This window comes from Macrosteles quadrilineatus, unplaced genomic scaffold (genome assembly GCF_028750875.1).
Source record: "Macrosteles quadrilineatus isolate MER2022 unplaced genomic scaffold, UCM_ALF_1.0 Scaffold_17__1_contigs__length_3442018, whole genome shotgun sequence".
NCBI classification, from domain to species: Eukaryota; Metazoa; Arthropoda; class Insecta; order Hemiptera; family Cicadellidae; genus Macrosteles; species Macrosteles quadrilineatus.
In genome coordinates, this window is record NW_026542610.1 from 1,540,818 (window position 1) to 1,562,125 (window position 21,308).

General features: G+C 32.8%; 1 protein-coding gene across 3 annotated transcripts in view; it reads left to right on the plus strand.

The window, feature by feature from the left end:
- The first annotated feature begins 556 nt into the window (after positions 1–556).
- Positions 557–21,308, plus strand: part of LOC129005183 (FERM domain-containing protein 5-like) — a 39,160-nt gene continuing 18,408 nt past the window's right edge. For all 3 annotated transcript variants that reach the window (XM_054434012.1, XM_054434014.1, XM_054434013.1), the window contains exons 1-2: positions 557–764; positions 20,058–20,162. In XM_054434012.1, the coding sequence (XP_054289987.1) occupies positions 669–764; positions 20,058–20,162 (201 nt within the window). In that variant the 5' untranslated portion in view covers positions 557–668. The remainder of the gene's footprint in view (positions 765–20,057; positions 20,163–21,308) is intronic.

Sequence of the window (21,308 nt, forward strand, 5' to 3'; positions counted from 1 at the left end):
AGCATGAAAATACCAAATTTTTGAGGGAGGATCCCTAGACCCAAGATGTATGGAGTAAAAGTATACAGTATGTAAAATAAAAGTATAAAAGTAGGTATGTATAAAAGATATATGGAGTAAACTTTTACTCCATACATCTTGCCCTAGACCCCCTTCCTTCTTATGGAGGCGTGAACCCCCTGGTAGCCGCTCTTTACAAGGTTGATGAACCACCATGCTGACAGCATTTTATAATTGTTTCTTCATCCTCTTGACCTATTGATATGTAGTAAGAGTAGGGGGCTGCAAATCTCACCTTAAAATAACCCGCACGAGCAAATACAATCAAAATAAGTTACAGCTTACATTTTTTATATAGTGTGGTGAATAAATGCCATTTCCACGATTAAGAATTCTACATTTAAACGGCTTTGACTAACACATGTTTTCAAAGAGGCACACAGAAACAGAACACAACCGAACCAAACCAAACGTCAAACTAGATTTAGGTTTGGAAGCATCGGGTGCAGCTGAAGCTGAAAATGCTTGTTTTGAGTATGATGAATGAAATAGAAATTATAGTTATGGGTAAACCGTTTTAATAGTTCGTTAATAACCGCGGGAACTGTTCTAATTTAGTTTTAGTACTTAAAGAATTGCAACTTCGTTGGTTGATAACTGTTTCTAAAATGCTGAAATTTGGAAGTAAAAGTGATGTAAACGTTACCTTCAAGTGCACAGTTCGGTTGTTAGAAGATACTGAAATTGTTGAATGTGAATTTCAGGTGAGTTCATAAATTTTAATCACGGTTATTGCAGTGTTTGCTTCCTCTGTAATCTTTTGTAATAACTTTAGTTTCTCTACTTAAACATAATGCATGTAAAAAGAAATCAAGACACATACCCTAAGCTTTTCTTTCACCATGCCTTGATTACAACCCTATGTAGCCTTTTAAACATACTATTTCAAACATAGACCAAATAATGTACACCTTTTTTCCTAGAATGGATAATAAAAATTTTTTTTCACATATCTTTTATGCTGGAACATGCTTCAAGTTCAACCAACCGTAGAATCTATTAGGCTAGGCCTATATCAGCAGGCCTAGTTCTGGAGCGTTCCGTTTAGTCTCTATGTTTAATAGACCTACATGAATAAAAATGTCTGTTTATTCTGCCATCTGAAGGCTGGCTGGTTTAATCCCAAATGGGGTGTAAGTGTCCTTAACTTATGTCAAGATTCCAGTTGTCATTTGGCCTTCAATTAAGCTTTAATGGGACCATTTAGTAACATTTGGACCTAATGATGGACATAATAATCAATGCTGTTCTTAAGATACAGCTAAACAAAACCTGACCATTGCAAATAAAAATTTGGCCCCGTTAAGCATGGGTTCTGTTGGCCATTGTTGTCTTTGAATTTCAAATCACTTTAGATAAGTTAAGGAAGATCTTGATTTACAATTTTAATAGCAAGCGGCTCTTTACATTTAATGTCAGGTGGACCTTTATTAAATACAACCAAAAGCCAAGGAAAGAGGGATTGGTGTGAAGAGTTTTGTCTTGCACCTTCATTGCCCAGTTTAGTTGGACGACGATCTCACGACCATTTAAGCGCATTTAAGCATTTAAGTTTTGAACAAACAGATTAAAAACCAAGGAAACATTTTGCAGCACTTTTGCTTTTGCTTTGCTAAAAAAATTCATCTCAGATTTAATTATTCTTACAGGTTCTAGTTAACCTGCGCAGTATTTTTGTAGGTTGGCAGATAATAAGTTTGGGGAAGGGGTAAGGGGTGGAATATCCAAAGAAAATATATTTTTTATCTTTGATACTGAAACTCTGAACACACTGAAAGCAAGCGTTTGTTGTGGTCACAAGTAACTTATTTTCATCGCTTGCTCCAAGCACTTGAGAATTTTCTTCATCGAATGACTACGTACGGTCATGGACACACCAAAATTACAAAAAACACAATCTTACCTTTATTAATCTTGTAATTCCTCCTTTCATCTCAAAACGACCGGCACTACAATCCTGACGTACACCCCGAACTAATTTCTAAAACCAACTGACTCCATCGACGCCAGGCTTGCCACTGTCGTGCTCCAAAGTTGAAAATTTTTCCCAAATGGTCGTGACGCCAAATCAAGGGACAGACTTATTTTGTCATGGTAGTCAGTTTGCAATGACAATAAAATTATAATATGCTCCTTTTAGCGAATTTCCCATATAGGGAATAAGCTATTACCATAGGTCTCATGGTAAGACCTAGACCCTGGACCGATTTACTTTTTCGTTTTGAGGTCCCCAGAGGCCAAAAACACCATCCGTTCAAATTCATATATATATATGTATATATATATTTATATATGTGTCCGTTAGCGCGATAACTCGAGCAAAATTGATCCGATTTTGATGAAATTTGGTACAAACGTGTAAACCTACATTTATTCGAACGAGTTCGCGAACCAGCATAAGCGGACCATGGGATCAGGGGTTTATGGGGGGTTTTATGGGGTAAAAATGGGTTTTTCTCATTTTTGACCCTAAAAACTTTAAATTTCTAAATTTCTCTCTAGACCATTTTGAAGAGCTTAAAAAAACAAATAATTTAGTATATTGAAGTGTTTTTGAATGTTCATTGACTACGGAGAAAATTCAAAAAATTGTAAATTTAAAATTCCCATGTTATTCTTATGGAGAATAAATAAACTGTTCTAGTTTGCTTGTTTATGGATATATTTTAATCAAATTTGGCAATTTGGTTTATTTCATACTAAGCTATCAATATTTCAATTGAAAAAACACACCTCAACATCTTCCCCGTAGCAGCAAACCTAACTACTCACTAAAATTAATGTTATTTAAATAGGAAATAAATCTGAAAATTTATAGGGAATATTTTAGTAGAAATCAAGCCGGGTAAATGGAAATTCGCTTAGTATGCAGGTTTGCTGCGACGGGGGTATTTTGTAAGTTTAATAACCATTGATGACATAAAAATATGGCGTGAAAGTTGGAAAATGTACCCTAGGGACATGTCATGGTCGTGAATTTCGAGACTTTATAAATACGAAAAAATACCTAGAACCTATTTAAAACCAAATAAATGTGTGTAACATGTTGCCCCCGTCCCAAAAAAAAAATGAAAACACATAATAATAAACTACAAATCCAGTAGGCCTATCTACGAAGTAAAAGGCCAGGGACATGAAAACGTACGTTTTTAAATTTTCACTCAGGTATGAGGGGTTGATAGGTAGATAGGCCTATGTAATGGTGTGAAGTGTGCTGCAAAAGCCTGGCGCATATCTAACGAGTATAGACAGGAGCGGCAGAAGTGGTCGTTTAGACGTAGGTATACTCACTATTGTACAGTTATTTCTAAGTTTCTTAAACTAAATCCGATTCAGCTTGAACTTGGTCCTTATGGGCTGTTTTTGATGTTTCTTTATATTATTCATATTAATAAGTTTTATGCAGGTCAAGATTTTATATGAATAACTAAAAAAAATATTTTCATCATTCTTAATTTACAATAACCTGAAGTGTAAGAATAGGTTAATTGTTTTGTAATACCCCATGGAGAAAACGTGAATACAATAGAATGTTTTGGGAGCAATAAATTAAGCAAGAGTCTACATTTAAAAGCATTGCGCTAGTTTGAAATAAAGTCTCCTACAATTAATTAATGTATTGGGCCTGTGTTTTTTCTGTAACCTTCTTTATGTAAATTGTGACTATAAATAAATTTTAATTTATAAGTCCAATTTGGAAATATGAACCAAAATTGACATGTGGAGGGTTTATTGTCTTATAGCCTACTATAATATCATTCTAGCTGTCAAGATATAATTGTATTAATCCATTTAGAACCTTCTTAAGATGAGAGGTTAGGGAACTTGAACCACTTGAAAACATCTGAGTTGATTGATAAACAATACACAGCCAGTGTGGAGTATGTGAAGTACTGGTACTTTATTCTCATGTAGTTTATGTTACACTGTGGTCAGCACATTTATTTCCAATTTTTTTTGTTAGAGTTGCCAGACTGAGATAAGTATTTTATGAGGTCACAAAAGACTCTTGCTCCCCCCCCCCCAACCCCACATCTGTAGTAAGCTGCATCGGAACTTAACATCTACTGTAAAGTCTGTTGTCATTTTCTTCCGCTGCTTTAAACTCCTCTTTTGTCAGGTTATTTTAAATACATGTTTTGATAATTTCTGTTGAAGTGTAACTAAGGAGTTTACTATCTTTATTGTGATAATATTTTTATACATATGAACTGTTATTATTCCTTACTGTATTTATGAATTTATTTATTGTCTCACAGTTGTTCTTTGTTTACCATTTACATTTTGTATTTGTATGTTGACTTCAGAGTTTATTAACCCTTTGAGTGCCAACGTCCGGGGAACCGGACGTTTTTAAAACGAGCCAAAAGTGCCGACGTCCGGACGACCGGACGTTTTTAGATCGAGCCAAAAGTGCCAACGTCCGGCTAACCGGACGTTTCGTAATGATCGAACAGTTGTCATAACAACCGAATGGATACTCAGATTCTTTTAACCCATATATTAACATTGAGTCGAAAGTTACTAGATGCGATACATCGATTTTCGTTGGTCGAAATATCAAAAATTCGATTTTTACGAAATTTTAAGCTAAAAATCGCCAGATCGAGCTCGGCATTTTTAGCGCGACCTTCGGGAAAAATCATCGGCATTTTTTGAGCGTTACTTTTATTTCTCGCCTGGCACCCTAAGGGTTAAAACCTATCATTAGGTCTATTCATAATGAGTTTTATTTGCACTTCAATTTAATAAACTCTTTTCACAAGTCATGGACAAACTCCTCAAGCCTGACCGATTTGATGTAGAGCCAGAAAGTGATGGTGCAGAAGAACAATGGCTGCATTGGTACCAGACTTTTACCAACTTCCTTGAGGAATGTGACTCTAATGCAACAAATGAAAAGGTAAAACTACGTTTACTTGTTAATCACATTAGTCCATCTGTCTACAAATACATCTCTGGAGCTACAAAATTTGATGAAGCTATAGCTATTTTAAAAGAACTCTATATCCGTCCTAAGAGTGAGATTTATTCCAGACATCTTCTAGCAACTCGTTTTCAGAAGTCAGGGGAATCAGTTGACCAATATTTACAAGCTTTGAAAGATTTAAGTAAACCTTGTAATTTTTCCCAAGTTTCTGCAGAACAAAATAAAAATGACTATATTCGTGATGCATTTATCAGAGGTTTGATTTCCCCAGTTATCCGACAAAGACTTCTAGAAAATAAAACATTAACTTTGAATGAGGCTTTTGAGAAAGCTAGAGTTTTGGAATTAGCTCAGTATCAATCAGAATATTATAACAAGCAACATTCTCAATTAAATTGCATACAACATTCTACTACTTCAGAACCAGAATCTGTCAAAAGTAACATGTCCTCAAATAATGCAGAGGAAACTTGTTTATCAGCCACTTCCTGGAAATGTTATTTCTGTGGTTCCAGTAAAAAACATACTAGAAGTGAATGTCCTGCTGCAAATCATATTTGTCATTCTTGTGGCAAGAAAGGACATTTCATGAAGGTTTGTAAGTCAGGAAGTAATTCATTACCTCATACAAAACTTGACTCTAAAAAAACTTTTAGCAAAAATCCAGCTACATGTGCAGCTGCACCTAAATCTTTATCTAAATCTACTATTACGATTGAAGTAAATGGGATTAAAACTGATGCCTTAGTTGATACTGGTAGTTCGGAAACATTTATTAGTAAATCTCTAGTAGAAAAGAGGGGAATAACAATCTTTCCCACCACCGTTAGTGTTACTATGGCTTCTACTTCTTATCAACCAGTTACAGCTGGCTACAGTCTTGTTGATTTGTCGATTCAAGGTCATATTTACAACAAAACTAAACTCCTTGTTTTAGACAGCTTATGCGCTGATATTGTCTTAGGACATGACATTTTCAAGGAACACTCAAGCGTTGAAGTCTCATTTGGCGGTAAGAAACCTACGCTGAAGGTGTGCGGACTTACAGCAGCTAAGGTTGCACCCGTCCACTTGTTTTCAAACTTAACTCTTGACTGTAGACCTATTGCAGTTAAGTCACGACGTTATTCAGAAGAAGATTCGAAATTCATAAAAGAAGAAACTGAACGCTTGTTGAAAGAGGGTATCATTGAACCAAGCACTTCACCTTGGAGAGCACAAGTACTTGTAGTTAAAGGTGAAACAAAAAAGAAGCGAATGTGCATTGATTATTCCCAAACAATAAATCGATTCACTCAACTTGACGCCTACCCACTTCCCAGAGTTGAAGATGTCGTTAACAAAGTTTCAAAGTTCAGTGTTTTTAGCACTATTGACCTTAAGAGTGCTTACCATCAAATACAAATTGAAAATGAAGAACGAATATATACAGCATTTGAAGCCTGTGGGCGCCTTTACCAATTTTGCAGAATTCCTTTTGGTGTTACGAATGGCGTCTCCTGTTTCCAAAGAGAAATTGATTCAATCATACAAAAAGAAGGACTTGAATGCACTGTAGCTTACCTGGACGATGTAACAGTTGGAGGGAGGAATAAAGATGAACATGATACAAATTTGAACAAGTTTTTTGATGTAGCCAAGAAGTACAACTTAACTCTGAACATGGAAAAATGCTCTTTTGCACAAGACAAAATCCATCTGTTAGGATATGTAATAACAAAGAACGAAATCCGTCCTGATCCAGACCGTCTTCAGCCGCTCTTGAAACTACCACTTCCTCATGATGGCCAATCATTGCGTCGAACCATGGGCATGTTCGCTCATTATTCAGACTTTATCAAGAGTTTTTCAGAGAAGATTCAGCCCCTTTCATCGACTAAAAGTTTTCCATTATCAGAAGAAGCAATTAACTCCTTCAATGAATTGAAAAATGAAATAGTAACTGCAACTAAAGCCCCAATCCAAAATGACATACCATTTACAGTTGAGACCGATGCATCTGAGTTTGCAATCGGCTCAACCTTGTCACAAGCAGGACGTCCAGTAGCTTTTTATTCAAAAACATTATCAAAATCTGAAAAGAACCATTCTTCTGTTGAAAAAGAAGCTCAAGCAATCGTAGAATCTCTTAAGAAGTGGAGACACTATCTTATTGGCCGGCCATTCCTACTCATTACAGACCAAAGATCAGTTTCTTTCATGTTTGACAATAAAAGATTTGGAAAAATAAAGAATGAAAAGATACAACGTTGGCGTTTAGAACTGTCTTGTTTCAAGTATGATATCGTATATCGACCAGGCAAGGAAAATGGAGTTGCAGACACCATGTCACGATTGTGTGGAACGATTTGTGGTCGTCCAAACTTAAATGATATCCACACGAGCCTGTGTCACCCGGGAGTGACAAGATTTTACCACTGGATTAGATCGAAAAACTTACCTTTTTCACTGGAAGAAGTTCGTCGTACTACAGCTCAATGTCGAATTTGTGCTGAACTTAAGCCTAGGTTTTGTAAATATGAAGGTACGTTAATCAAAGCTACAGCACCTTTTGAGCGACTAAACTTAGACTTTAAAGGACCAATTCCAAGTGCTACGCAAAATAAATACATATTAACTGTTGTAGACGAGTATTCACGATATCCATTTGCTTTCCCCTGTAGAGACATGACTTCCAGTACCGTGATTGAGAAACTGAAAGAAATGTTTACAATTTTTGGTATGCCTTCATTCATTCATTCAGACCGAGGAACGTCATTAATGTCAGACGAATTAAAGTCTTTCTTACAAACTCATGGTGTTGCGTCAAGCCACTCTTCTGCTTATAATCCTAGAGGGAATGGCCAAGTAGAGAGATTCAATGGCACTATATGGAAGACTGTTATGCTTGCCCTCAGAACCCAAGACCTACCCGTAAAGTATTGGGAATCAGTTCTTCCTGAAGCACTTCACTCAATAAGATCATTATTATGTACATCAACCAATACAACACCTCATGAACTGATGTTTAAGCACCCCAGAAGATCGTATTATGGAGGTTCAGTTCCAAGCTGGCTGTCACAACCCGGCCCAGTGCTGTTGAGAAAGCACAACAGACCCAGCAAGTATGACTCACTTGTAGAAGAGGTAGAACTTATTCAAGCAAATCCAGGTTATGCTCATGTGAAACTCCCAAATGGACAAGAGAAGACAGTATCCATAAGAGATCTGGCCCCAGCACCTGGACAATCATCTTTAGAAACAGACTACCAATTGCCAGAAACATGTGGAAATGAACAAGTTATTCAAGAACCGGAGGTTTCATTTGATCAAGAACAAGTTGAAAATGATTCTAGTGGGACATTAAGTGACACGAATGTACCAGTTGAACATGCAAACAGTTCTTGCAAAGACTCAAGTTCAGTGCCTTCCAAAACGCATCCACAGCGTATACGGCAAAGACCTTACTATCTAAAAGACTACGTCTCGTTTTAGGGTGGGAAGAATGTGATAATATTTTTATACATATGAACTGTTATTATTCCTTACTGTATTTATGAATTTATTTATTGTCTCACAGTTGTTCTTTGTTTACCATTTACATTTTGTATTTGTATGTTGACTTCAGAGTTTATTAAAACCTATCATTAGGTCTATTCATAATGAGTTTTATTTGCACTTCAATGTATATTGTTAATTACATTGACATCATTGTTCTCAAAGAATACATAGGCCACAATAAAGACCATTGTGATTGATGTAATTTTATTTACCGATAAATGTTTTTAAATATATGGACTTTTTGGAGAAATATGGTTATTTTTCAGTAAACTACAGTTTTTTAATATCATTAAAAACTTAAAGTATTTTAGCCTCAATTTGTAAAGTAAAAAACTGAGAGTTCCAAATTTTTTTTATTTTAAGAAATATTTATTGTTCCTTTTTATACCATGTACAAACACAAAGATACAATACATACACAAAACAATAACCACCTTAGGTTAGAACCTATGTCGGTGGGTTTAAACACTTAATAAAGTTCTTCTCTTTTCTCTACGTTTGGTGATCTAGGTGCCAAGCTTTGGCTTGATTACACTTTATTGCTCTAAAACTAGATCATGCTAGGCTACATAAAAGGCTAATTAAATAGGAGATAACATCGACAATTCAATAGATAAAATGGATCCTTATGTTTGTTCTAATTACTTGAATTAAGATAATTTTTATTTAATAATTTTGATTGTAGATAGGAATGAATAGAAAATCAATTTTGTAAATATTGGTAATCAAGCTAAAATGTTTGATAAGTTACGTATTATTCCAAGCCCCAAGCGCTTACTTTCCTCCATTTAAACGTTGCTTTTTCAGAAGTGTTGATTAATCTGTTTGCCTCTCTTTGACGTTAAACAGAAGTATTTCTCAGTCCGTTGACTCACAAAAGTCCCCCCCCCCACCCTGCTCTACCATGGGGGAGATTTGAATGGCTTTTGTCATAATGTGGGCCAGTAAAACCTCAATCTTTATTATGATGGCATATCACCCAACTTAAAAAAAATATTCGTTTGAACTTATTTTTAAAATCAAATTAGTTTTTAGCGTTGCTTATAAAGTTTTACATTACCTAAATTTTTGAAGCTATAAGGCATTAAACTTCAATGGTGATATGTTGCTTATAACTTGCTTAGATCAATTTTACTTCTGTTAAAACGTACAAATACAAGAGTAAGCTTGGATTACTAGTACTTTTTACTGTCAAAGATGAAAGCAACAAAATAAATCTTCACTTTAGTGAATTTCCATATAGGAAAGTAGCTATTACCGTAGGTCTCATGGTAAGACTTTAACCCGGGACCGATTTACTTTTAATTTTAATGTCCCCAGAGGCGAAAAACATTATTCGTTAAAATTTGTATACATGTATTTATATATATTTATGTATATATATATATATATATATATGAACACGATAACTTGAGTAATTTTTGTCCGATTTAGGTGAAATTCAGCTTGCAGGTGTAAGGTGGATTGCTGGCTGAGCTCGCTAGCCCGAGCCGAATTCAGTGGTTGCGTTCTGCACTTGAAGGCGTCGGGTAGGGGCAAGAAACCCGCACGGTGCTTGGGTTTTACATCGCACTACTGACGCTGTGATAGCATATGTTTACCCTATTTTAACTATTGATTCACGAAAAATGTTCATCGGGGGATATTTTGACTCACTAATATTATAAACCGAAAGTATAGAAGTTAGTAATCAATTAATTGCTATACAGTGCAACGTGTATTTACATTGTTATAAAGTTGGGCGATAACATAGTATTTGTATTTAAAAAATTGCTTGGATGGTTTGGGTTATGGGTTTTATAAAAAGGTTGATAAATTAAACAATAAAAATACAGCACAGTTGTATAAAAAACATTTACTGTATTTGAATACAGTACCACACATAGTAGCCTACATTTCACGCATGATTAAAAAGTACTAATTTTGTTAGCTTTTGACGAATACCAACTTTTGACAGTGCAATGGTTTGCTCTTTAGCATGACTGTAGCAAATTATAAAAAAAAAATTTTCTATTAACTTTATCAGCTTAATTTTGTGTGTGTCCTCTGCAAAGTCAACGTTAGACATATGGGTGTAGCTACTAAATTGCATTCGTCAGCTGTCAAAAGACTAACACATTCTTCACATGTTACTGTACCTAATATTTTTCTAACAATAAAACCAGACATATAATATTGATACATTATTCTTGTAGTATGATCCAGTTTCCGCAGATACCACTCTTTAAAAGTCAATTGCTCGTTTTCTTCACAGTCATCAACATCGCAATTAACAATTGCCTTTGTCTCTGTATTTGTATGCCTTAGGACTGTAAAAATAGACAGTGAGTGCAAATTCTTTAATTTTTTCTGAATACATGGTCCTGAATTTACTGGTGTTACTATTTTTCATAGAATGAGCAATTAAATCTAACGGAAATCCTGACAACTTTTCCTCTAAAACCTCTATTAACCTATCAGGTGCTTTTTTCTTAAACATTATAATCATTTCACGCATGGATTTTATCCTAGCATCTCTTCTGTTTAGCCGCGGTTGAAGAATTTTGACCTTCCGTCTCAGAAAAGAGATAGCTCCTATCCATTATTTGTCCATTTAAAAATACTTCCAATTCAACACATATTCTTTTATAAAGTATTAAGACTTTTTTATATTCGAAGTGGGAATAATGGAACAAACAATCTTTCATACAACACAAGAAGCAACAGTCAAAGATTATTTAGATTGCCCAAAGTAAACAAATCAATATTTAGACAGTCTTATCAGTACAGTGGGCCAAAATATTTCAACCAATTACCTCACGATATCAAAAGCAGTGCAAATTTAAAGTCATTTTCTATTCAAATAAAAAAGATGTTAATTAAGACGCCAAATATAGATTTTTAAAATAGTGTTGTAACATAGAGAATTTTTTCTAAATCTTTGCAAATTTAACGTTTTGTATTGTAATTATCAAATCTGCATATCTTGTTTTAAATTGTCGATTTACATGATTTTATACTGCTTATATAGGATTCATTTTTTAATATATTTTTATTGTAAATATCTATTATTGTAATAATATTGTTATTTTGTTTAATTTAACAACTGTCATCAAGACGCCACAGAGAGCGGCAAGGTGTTTTTCATGTGTGGACTGGACTGAAAGTTTATAGAATGTACTTTATGTTGTTAATTTTTATTGAACGTTGTCACATTAACTGGATGCTGTGGCAAAGTAATTCCAAGTTTTTATTAAATTTGTATGTAATGTAATTATGGTGGGATAAATCATTATTTCATATTTCATTAATAATTCATACATTGCTAACCAAACTACCACGTGAAAGTGCTATCCGTCCACTAATAACTGGCAGGATGATTCATTCACAGGTGGTTTACTTTTGCTTCTTCATACATGACCTCGAATTGTTAAAAAAAACTATTATAGATTTAGCGGGGTTGCTAGTGGCGGAATAATTTTTTGGTGGGATAGTTCGTTGGCGGGAATAGCAGCGGGCGGCGGCGCGAGTTGCTGTTTTGCCCCTACCGGGCGCCTGCAACACCGCGATACGTCCCGCCACTCACACCTGTACGCGACCGAATTTCTCTACACAGCTCTTATGGACAGCGCGCAATCCAGTAGTAGTTATATATCGATGGTGTAAGGTGGGATAAACTTGAATGAGTTTGTGAACCAGCATGATTGGACTATGGGAACCGGGTTTTAATGGGGTAAAAAATGGGTTTACTCATTTTTGACCTCAAAACACAAAATTTCCCAATTTATCTCTATAGACCTTTTTAATGGTTTTGGTTTGGTAATGAGTAAGTTATTCCTGAAATAGACCGTCCTAGTTCTACCACTGACTGGGACACCTAAGGGAAATTAGCTAAAAGCTAGTTGATGCTGAGAATGTAGTCTCCATGTCTGGTCATCTACATCATAGAATTTTGTAGCATTTTACACAAGTTACACTTAAAGTGCAGCAAAAATTATTCTATAGAATTAATTTGCACAATGAAAATCTTGATAGCTTTTTTTTTATAGAAAATTAACAAAAAACCATTACGAGCCCACCGTCAGAACAAAAACGTATTGGATATAATAATATGGTGAAAATTCTATAAAATATTTTGTTTACACTAATAATGTGCTAAAACTAGAATATATAAACATTATGTGGTGACGATTTCACTTCTATTGTTGTTTTTTATGAAGTTACAAACAGAGAAAACACTTACCCCAAAAACGCACTTGCCCCATCCCACCTTAGGCCTATAGATTTATTTTAAAAGGAACATTTTTAATATAACTTGAAATTGTTATTGCTACTGGCCTTAAGTTATAACGTACATAGAGATAAAGGGTAAAAAGATACTTTCTTCTTCTTTGCTTGTATAAAGTTTGATAGACAGTAAGATGACTTACCTAACAAAATAAAAAAAAAAAAAAACAGAAAATATTTCACATTTAAGGTAAACGGTACAAGTATTGATATTTTTTCGGATTTGCAGTAATTTTTTTGTTTTTGATTGTTTATAAATCTAGAATTTTTTTAAAATAACTCCCCGCTGTAGCTAACATCCATAACCAACCAAACTAGGCCTATACAACAATGTAATTATTCTCCACAAGAATAACATAGAAATTTTAATTTTGTTTCCTGAATATTTTGAGTCTAAAACATATAATGTTTATAATGTTCAAATAGATACGTAATAGATTATTCCCTATATGAGAAATTTGCTAAAATAGTAATTTTTATCAGAAACTGTAAAATGTAAAATATTAATGTTGAGACAGATGTTTTTTATTTTTGACAACTGCTGAATCTTCCAAAGGTTCAATTTACTTCTGTTTCATTGTAATACCCCCGCCGCAGCAAACCTGCCGACTAAGCGAATTTCCATTTGTCTGAATTGATTTTCAGTTAAATATATTTTAATAACATTAGGTTTAACGAGTACCTAGGTTTGCTGCTACAAGGAAACTAATAAAGTGTGTTTTTGAGTAAAATATTGATAGCTTAGTACAAAATAAATAAATTTGCCAAGTTTGATCAAAATATATCCATAAACAAGCAAACTACAACATTTAACAATATTCTCCATAAGAATAACATGGGAATTTTAAATTTTAAATTTTTTTAATTTTCTCCGTTACTAATAATCGAACAAAAATACTTTTATATACTAAATTATTTGTTTTTTAAAGCTCTTTAAAAAGGTCTAAAGAGAAATCGGGAAATTTTGTGTTTCGAGGGTCAAAACTGAGAAAAACCAATTTTTACCCCATAAAACCCCCCGTAAAGCCCCGTTCCCATGGTCCGATCGTGCTGGTTCGCGAACTTATTCAAGTTCAACCCGCTTTACACCTTTAAACCAAATTTCATCAAAATCGGACAAAAATTACTCAAGTTATCGCGTTTACGGACGTATATATATATACATATATAAAAATTTGGACGAATGGTGTTTTTGGCCTCTGGGGACATCAAAATGAAAAAGTAAATCGGTCCCGGGTCTAGGTCTTACCGTGCCACCTACGGTAATAGCTACTTCCCTATAGGGAAATTCGCTAAAAATAACCTAAAATCCTTTTAACGAGTTTAAAAGCTACTTGTGCTATTGCTTAACTGTAAATGACTTACTTTATCTAAGCTGATACACAAACTAGATACTCAAAATACCAACCTGCATTGATTGTTTTAGTTATATTTTTCTATAACTTTAAGAAATAGGCATAGGATTAAGCATAGGAAAATTAATTATTTTATATTTATTTCATATGAGTTTATTGATATCTACTCTTCAAAAAGAGTTACATGCCCCTCAAAAAACAGATTATTTTTTTAAAGTGGAGATTGAAAATTTAGGTGGGATTTTTTTTCAGGTAATTATAATATGCAACTAACTGTATTCATATTCTTTTTCGTATTATGAGTAATTTTAAAATTATTAAATGGTTTATTCCGTTATATTTGCTACATAATACAAATGTTTACAATAATTTTTACTCGGTACCGTACCATAAATGTTTACCAGTACAGTACCACAAAAGAAGAAATAAATTGGTTTTAAATTTGGCTGTAACTCAAATAAAAGTAATTAAATAGTTGTTTATATTATTATCATCCTGTGATTTATGTAAAAAAAGTTTCCAGTAAATGACAGGTCTTATTTAGATTGAATTTTACTCTGTGGTGTTTTATGTATCCCTTGGTGAAATGTGTAATCGTCTGACTTTTACTAAGTGATTGTTACAGAAGGAGCTTGTCTTAATTTGGAATAAAAGTTTAATTTGGTTTATTCTTCAACAGTCCCTAATTTATTTTATTCCAAATGATTCCTCTTGGCATAATATTCATAAAGTCTGATTCCTTACTACCCTTATATTACCTTATACCTTATTACCCTTTTTAGAAAGTTACATGGACGTTGTGGTAATGTTAGATTGATATCAACAGGTAGGGGTGTGGTGCCGTGGTAGCCTGTCTCTGTCATACCTTCGGTAATCAATAAAATGCCCATTTCATTACAAAATTACATTCCCTTCTGATACTATACTTCCTGGTTAATCTTTAGGAGATAAAATATTTGCATATACTGTATGCAAAAGAAATTTATAATTTATAAAAATAAATTAAATTATAATTTTTTTGTGTAGAATGTAGCGCATTATTTAGCCGAGGGTGTACAAATTATTTGCAGCAAAAAATTTTTTTAAAGCAGTAAAAAATCTGCAAAACTTGTTGTAGGCATCTTGGCAACGCAGGAGTAGTTGTCATTCATGTGCTCTGTTTGAGCTATATTAGCTTGTAGCTATAGTCAACCTATATTGGTAAAAACATGTTAAGCATCTTAGGTAATAACAAGTACAGAAGTTATTCAATGACTTCTATAGTAGGTTGAAGCTTGCTGGTTAGATCATAAGAACGTTCAAACACTTTTTAATATTTCAAAACTGGACTTTTACCAAGTGGTTCTGGCTTTAGAACGTCATGGTTTAACTATTAACTGTTTTTTATTAAATTACTTCTTGATCAGCATTGTACGTGTTATTAAATTTACGGAAAGTGAATAAGAGAAAAGTCTTATAACACTTAAAACATATATTTACGCTTATTAGTGTTACTCACAAGACAGTAAATATACATAAAAAAAGGTAAGTGGTGATCGATTTTGATTGGACACTCCAATCATCATCAGACCCAATAGGTAAATGACAAGAATCTTGAATGGCGTCCTTACTTACACCCTATTACGTACTAATACATACCGGTAAGTAGGGACGCCATTCAAGATTCTTGTCATTCGCCTATTGGGTCTGATGATGATTGGAGTGTCCAACCGAAATCGATAACCACTTACCATCTTTTATGTATATTTACTGTCTTGTGAGTAACAGTATAAGCGTAAATATATATTTTAAGTGCTATAAGATGTTTCTTTTATTTTTATTGTAATTCTCTCTATACACTGATATTATAATTACTGTAACCTTTAACTTATATATACAGTATATTTTGTGTTCTGTTTAAAAAAAAAAACAAGCAGCGTAACTCGCCTAAGCCAAATAAAACACTGAACAACTCTTCCTCATCTTCCAGTTTAATAGCAATTTGAAATACAAAATTAGAGCAAAAAATGTTGAAAGTAAGCCAAAAACACTCAAGAGTACTGTAAAGCGGCAAAATAGTATTTTTCAAAATGAAAATATTAATTTGAAGTACTGTAGTGAAGACGGAGGCTGACAGAAGTAGGACCTGTCCTGTTGCATATGAGAAGGGCGTACACTGGTTCGCTCCACTGGCCATGAACAATTTCCTCTGTGACCTTCATGTGAAGTGTGTCATACAAGCCCTAGCATCTTCTACCATTGGGCCACCTATGTAGTTGATACCGAATAAACTAGCAGAAAATCTATTAATTTGATGAATTGATTTCGTGTTCTGGATTTCTTGTGGTTGGTTTCCTATTTATTTCCAGGGTTGTGAACAAATAATTTACGGGCTTAAATTTGACAATATATTAGTGCTAAATTCAATTCTCAAGACATTTAAAGCGATTACTATATTATTAGCTTCTTAAACAAAAAAAAAACTATGATGTTCTATTAAAATTTCCATTCATCAAAGGGGACATACATTTTAAGGACCCTAAAAAGGATCATTTACAGAAATAAAAGTTATAGACAAATTGTGTCAACCTTTTTTTGTAGTGTAAGAAGTTATTATATGCTATTACATTATTCAACATTTCAAAGAAAAAAATAATACCTACCTAGTTCAATTTCAGTACATTGATAAACGGTTGCAATATAAGGTTGAAAAGTGGGATAACAAATTGTTTATTCGGCTTCCTTTCTTTAGCTTTGAGTCAGATTTCATCTGGACTTTTTGGAGTAATGTTGCGGAAATACAAACCATTTATTTACTGTGTGAGCAGAATGTTGACAGATATTATATTTTGAGGTACTTTATAACGTCTAAAGACTGATGATAAAAATAATAAACTTACTCTGTGAATGTAAATTGTTTACATTATTATAACAATGTATTTTAATATTATTTTGTAGTTTGAAAGACATTAAAAGTCTTAACTGTTTAAGTACAATTTTGTAATCAAGTAAGATAAAATGAATGTGACTAAAAACAAATTTATTGTTCACCAATAGAACACATAATTGTAAATTCAGAGTCAATATATACTTCAAGTATTGTTCAACATATTTTTTTGTAAAGTATAACTTGTGCAAATAAAATATGTAGAAAAGGTTATCCAAAGTGCAATAGACAATAGTATTTTAAGGTTTATGTTTTTGTACACACTTATTTTTGTGTTGTCTATATATTAACCTCTCATTAATGGAAATTGTTAGTAAGACATTTTTTTTATTATTTACAGATAAATTTCTTTTAAATGTGTATCAGAAGTACAATAGTAAAAGAAAAAAAAACAAAGAATACCAATTTGAAACCAATATTGTTTACTAGTGTAATTTCAATTCATGTATTGTCAACAGCAAAGTTCCGTTACTATTCAGTGAGGTATTTAAGTATAAGTGGTATTGTATGTTAGGCACTCATTAAGTTTAAAGTTTGTGGTCTTGTTGTGTAATGATTTTCTGTTATTATTAGCCTACTTGTCGTGATTCGGTCTCTTAGTTTCATCTCAACTGTGACTTTTGTAAGAATATTTAATACGTAAGGTAAATGCAATTGATTTTAGATACCTGTAAACATTTTCTGCTCATTTTTGTGAATTGTTCTTGTTATTTAAATTTAAGCCTTGGATACAAGCTAAAAAATGTTTCAGTATAAATTAATTGAAGAATAATTGTTTTTATCCAATTATTGTTGTCAGTAATCTTAGCAACCATACAACCTAGTCATTCAAATACTGTAGTATTTTGTCTAAAAAAGCCGAGGTATAGAGTTTTGTTCTTTTGCTAGTTGTTATTTCAGTAAATATATATAATTTGATTGATTTCTTTTAATAATTATTTAAAAACCTTTTTGATTGAGTGTCTCCAGTAATTATTTTAACACACTATGGTTGTTACCGTGTCTCGTTCAGAATAAAACATAGTTGATTGTTAATTATATTAGAATAGATTTAAATTAACTATAAATACTTTAAATATTTCTAAGATTTACTTATTAAATACCAAGTTTTAAGACAGTTTTAAAGATTAGTTTTAAGACACCCTTACCACAGCTTAGAGTTATTGACATATTGGAGCAGAGTTTTAACATTCTGCTTGCTTAGGCAAGTCGGAATCTCTTGGCACAGAATGTTATGTGCAATTTGTCATGGTTCATGAAATGTTTTATTTATTGTTCATAGGGCTGTATCAGAAATTAAGTGAATTATATTTAATATCATATTGATAAATACTCTTCATTCTGCTTTATCCACGAGAAAATTTGTTTAAATATCTAAAATATTTACCCATTATATGATCAACATATTTTGGATACTAGTTCAATTCAAATAAATTAAAATTTGTGTTCAACTCAGTAACTAATGAATACAATATCAGAGGAAAATCAAAATTTTATTGACGTATCACAGACAGAAATTTAGCAGTATTTTAAAAACATGACATTATTTTATTTAGAAGAGTATGCTAGTACCGGTACCCTATTGATAAAAAAAATAAATTATTACTTTTGATATTAAAATTTGGTAAATTACAGGATTCTTTTCAAAATTACAGTAGTGTGTGTTAATATTGTTTTGATCATGTACGAAGAAAGCAAAAATTAATTTTTCAACATGTTCTAATGTTGTGGGGTTAACTTTAAATTGCTAGGAAGTAATGCAATAGGCACAGTACAGTTTATTCACAATTCACATGAACAGTAAGTAATCACATATGACAGGGGGAGTTCCTAGAGGGAGAGAAGGGAGGTTGCTACCCTTCTGTACTCAAAGGTTTTATTGGCTGACACTCATGAGGGGTTTAGGATTGTGCAACTCTGTCTCAACACCACAAAGAACCACTTTGTGCATTGTGCAACATGTATTGGGTCTATTTGCACAGACTGATTTATTATTGTGCAAATACATAGCCCTAGTCTACATTCGCAAGCATGACCCAAAGATTTTAAATATGTTCTCAATTAGGTTTTGGTAGAATTACATATGGCAGATTTTTGTTCTGATCAAGCATCTAGAGGTTAACACTCAATAAAGAAGTATTTTCATTTAATCTGTTTTAATTGAACATAGTTTATTGATCTTTTGTAGATTTTTAATTAATTAACCCTTTTTTAATTGGACTTTTCTTAATATTTGTTGTTTTAAACATTGTTTTCATTAATCACAGTAATTACAGCAGTGGTTGTAGGTAAGTGTAGTTTTCTTGTATTTTTTGTGCTTGATCTTGTCATTTTCTAGGTCTTTTCTTATCAGAAGACAGAATCAGATCTTGATAAAAACAAATCAAAATAATTTATTGTTGTCGACATTTTACAATGCATTAACAATCTTACGAAATACATAATGCTGTTATTAATACAGCAAATAAATACTTACATCTAATCAATTATTGTTGGACTTTCACTCACGATCTGTATAAGCTAGCATGTAACTATTATTTTTATTTAAGTCTTTCTATTCTGTATCAATTTAATTTGATATTCATGAGTTTTAGAGTAAATTCCACATTTAATATGCTCTCCCCTTTAATAATAAGATCTAAAATTAAAAAAATACAGGTGTAATTAAATAGAAATATTTCGACATGTAAAAAAATTCTCTTCTGTAAAACCTTTTTTGCTGTTTGGTTTTAGTACTTGGTGTTGGAAGTCTACAATAATATTTAACAAGATCATGCCACAATTAACAATGGAATACTGCATTACAAAATCATTTTTAAGGTCCACCACAAAAACAGAAAACCTTAGGCCTACATATTTTTTTAAAGGAACGCTATTTCTTTAGTATAATTCAAAATAATGTATTGTAAGCAAGTTTAAAATCTAATAACTTAAACAATTGTTTAAGCTAGTAGTTTAAGCTATTGTTTATTTGTTACAGCCGCAGCACAAAGGGAAGTATCTAGTAGAACACGTTTGTCGGCAACTCAACCTGATAGAGAAAGACTACTTCGGCCTGAGATATGTTGACTCTACCAAGCAGAGGGTGAGTTTAACTCATCATTCACTTGTGTAGACCTAGTACAATCCAAATTAACCATTGTTGGCAATGAATTTGTTTGCTTTATTGATAAAAATACATGGGTTGGGTGGTTGGTGGGATTTTACAATCCTGTAGCTTCAAAAATTTTAAAACGAAAATTCAATCTCTTCGGCTTTTAAAAAATGTTGTGGAAAATTAAATATGACTTAACAGACTTTCGTCTAAGGGTACTCATGTAAACAGTAGCAAAAATGGTTGCTTAGATGAAAATTACTAGGAGTCCATTATTAATGGTGCATTTAAAATATCTAAATCCTTTAATTATTTCATAAAGTAACATCTATCTAGTCTCCTCTTAAACAATGTCTCTTGCAATTTCACAGTTCATCCATGTACTAAACCATAAAAATTCATGTACTAGTTTGAAGTTATATTATTGTATGACACCATTGTTAATTCATGACATAACTACACATAAAGAATATTTTGATTTAATTTGATTCGAATCAATTAACTGAAGAACCAAGTTGGAATTTAATGAGTTAGTTATAGTATTCTGTCAATTTACTACACAGCTCACCCACTATCTTAGGATTACTTAGAGCTAAGATAATAGGCATCCATATCACTGTGAAAGCACCTTGTTGTGTAATAAAAAATATTGCATGTCAAATAGATTAAAAGTATTCAATTTTGTGGCACTGAATTTTCTTAACAAACTTTCAACATTTAGAGTTTGAATTTTTGCCATTAAATAAATTGTTTGTTAAAAGAATACATTCAAATTTGTGTTCTCCATACGAAGGTTATTTAGCCTAGGGCTGTTCAAGTGTCCGGTTATTGGTGTAAACAGTGGGAGAAATGTATAGGACGGGTTGGAGTGTGATGAATGTAGCAAACACTACATGGAAGGGGAAACAGTGTTGTCTCGTGTACTCAACGCGTAAAGAGAACTGTGTGCTTTATTGTGGAACCGTCCAAAAATATACCTTAAAAGCTGAACGTGGCAGGAAATTGTATGATAATGAAGGATTATTCCTACCTCTTATCATTTTTAATACTTAATATTTTAGGTTATGACTCTACCATGTTCTTGAATCTTGAGTTGTTCTTAATTTTTTTGTTAATAGAAGCCAACATTGTCTTCAT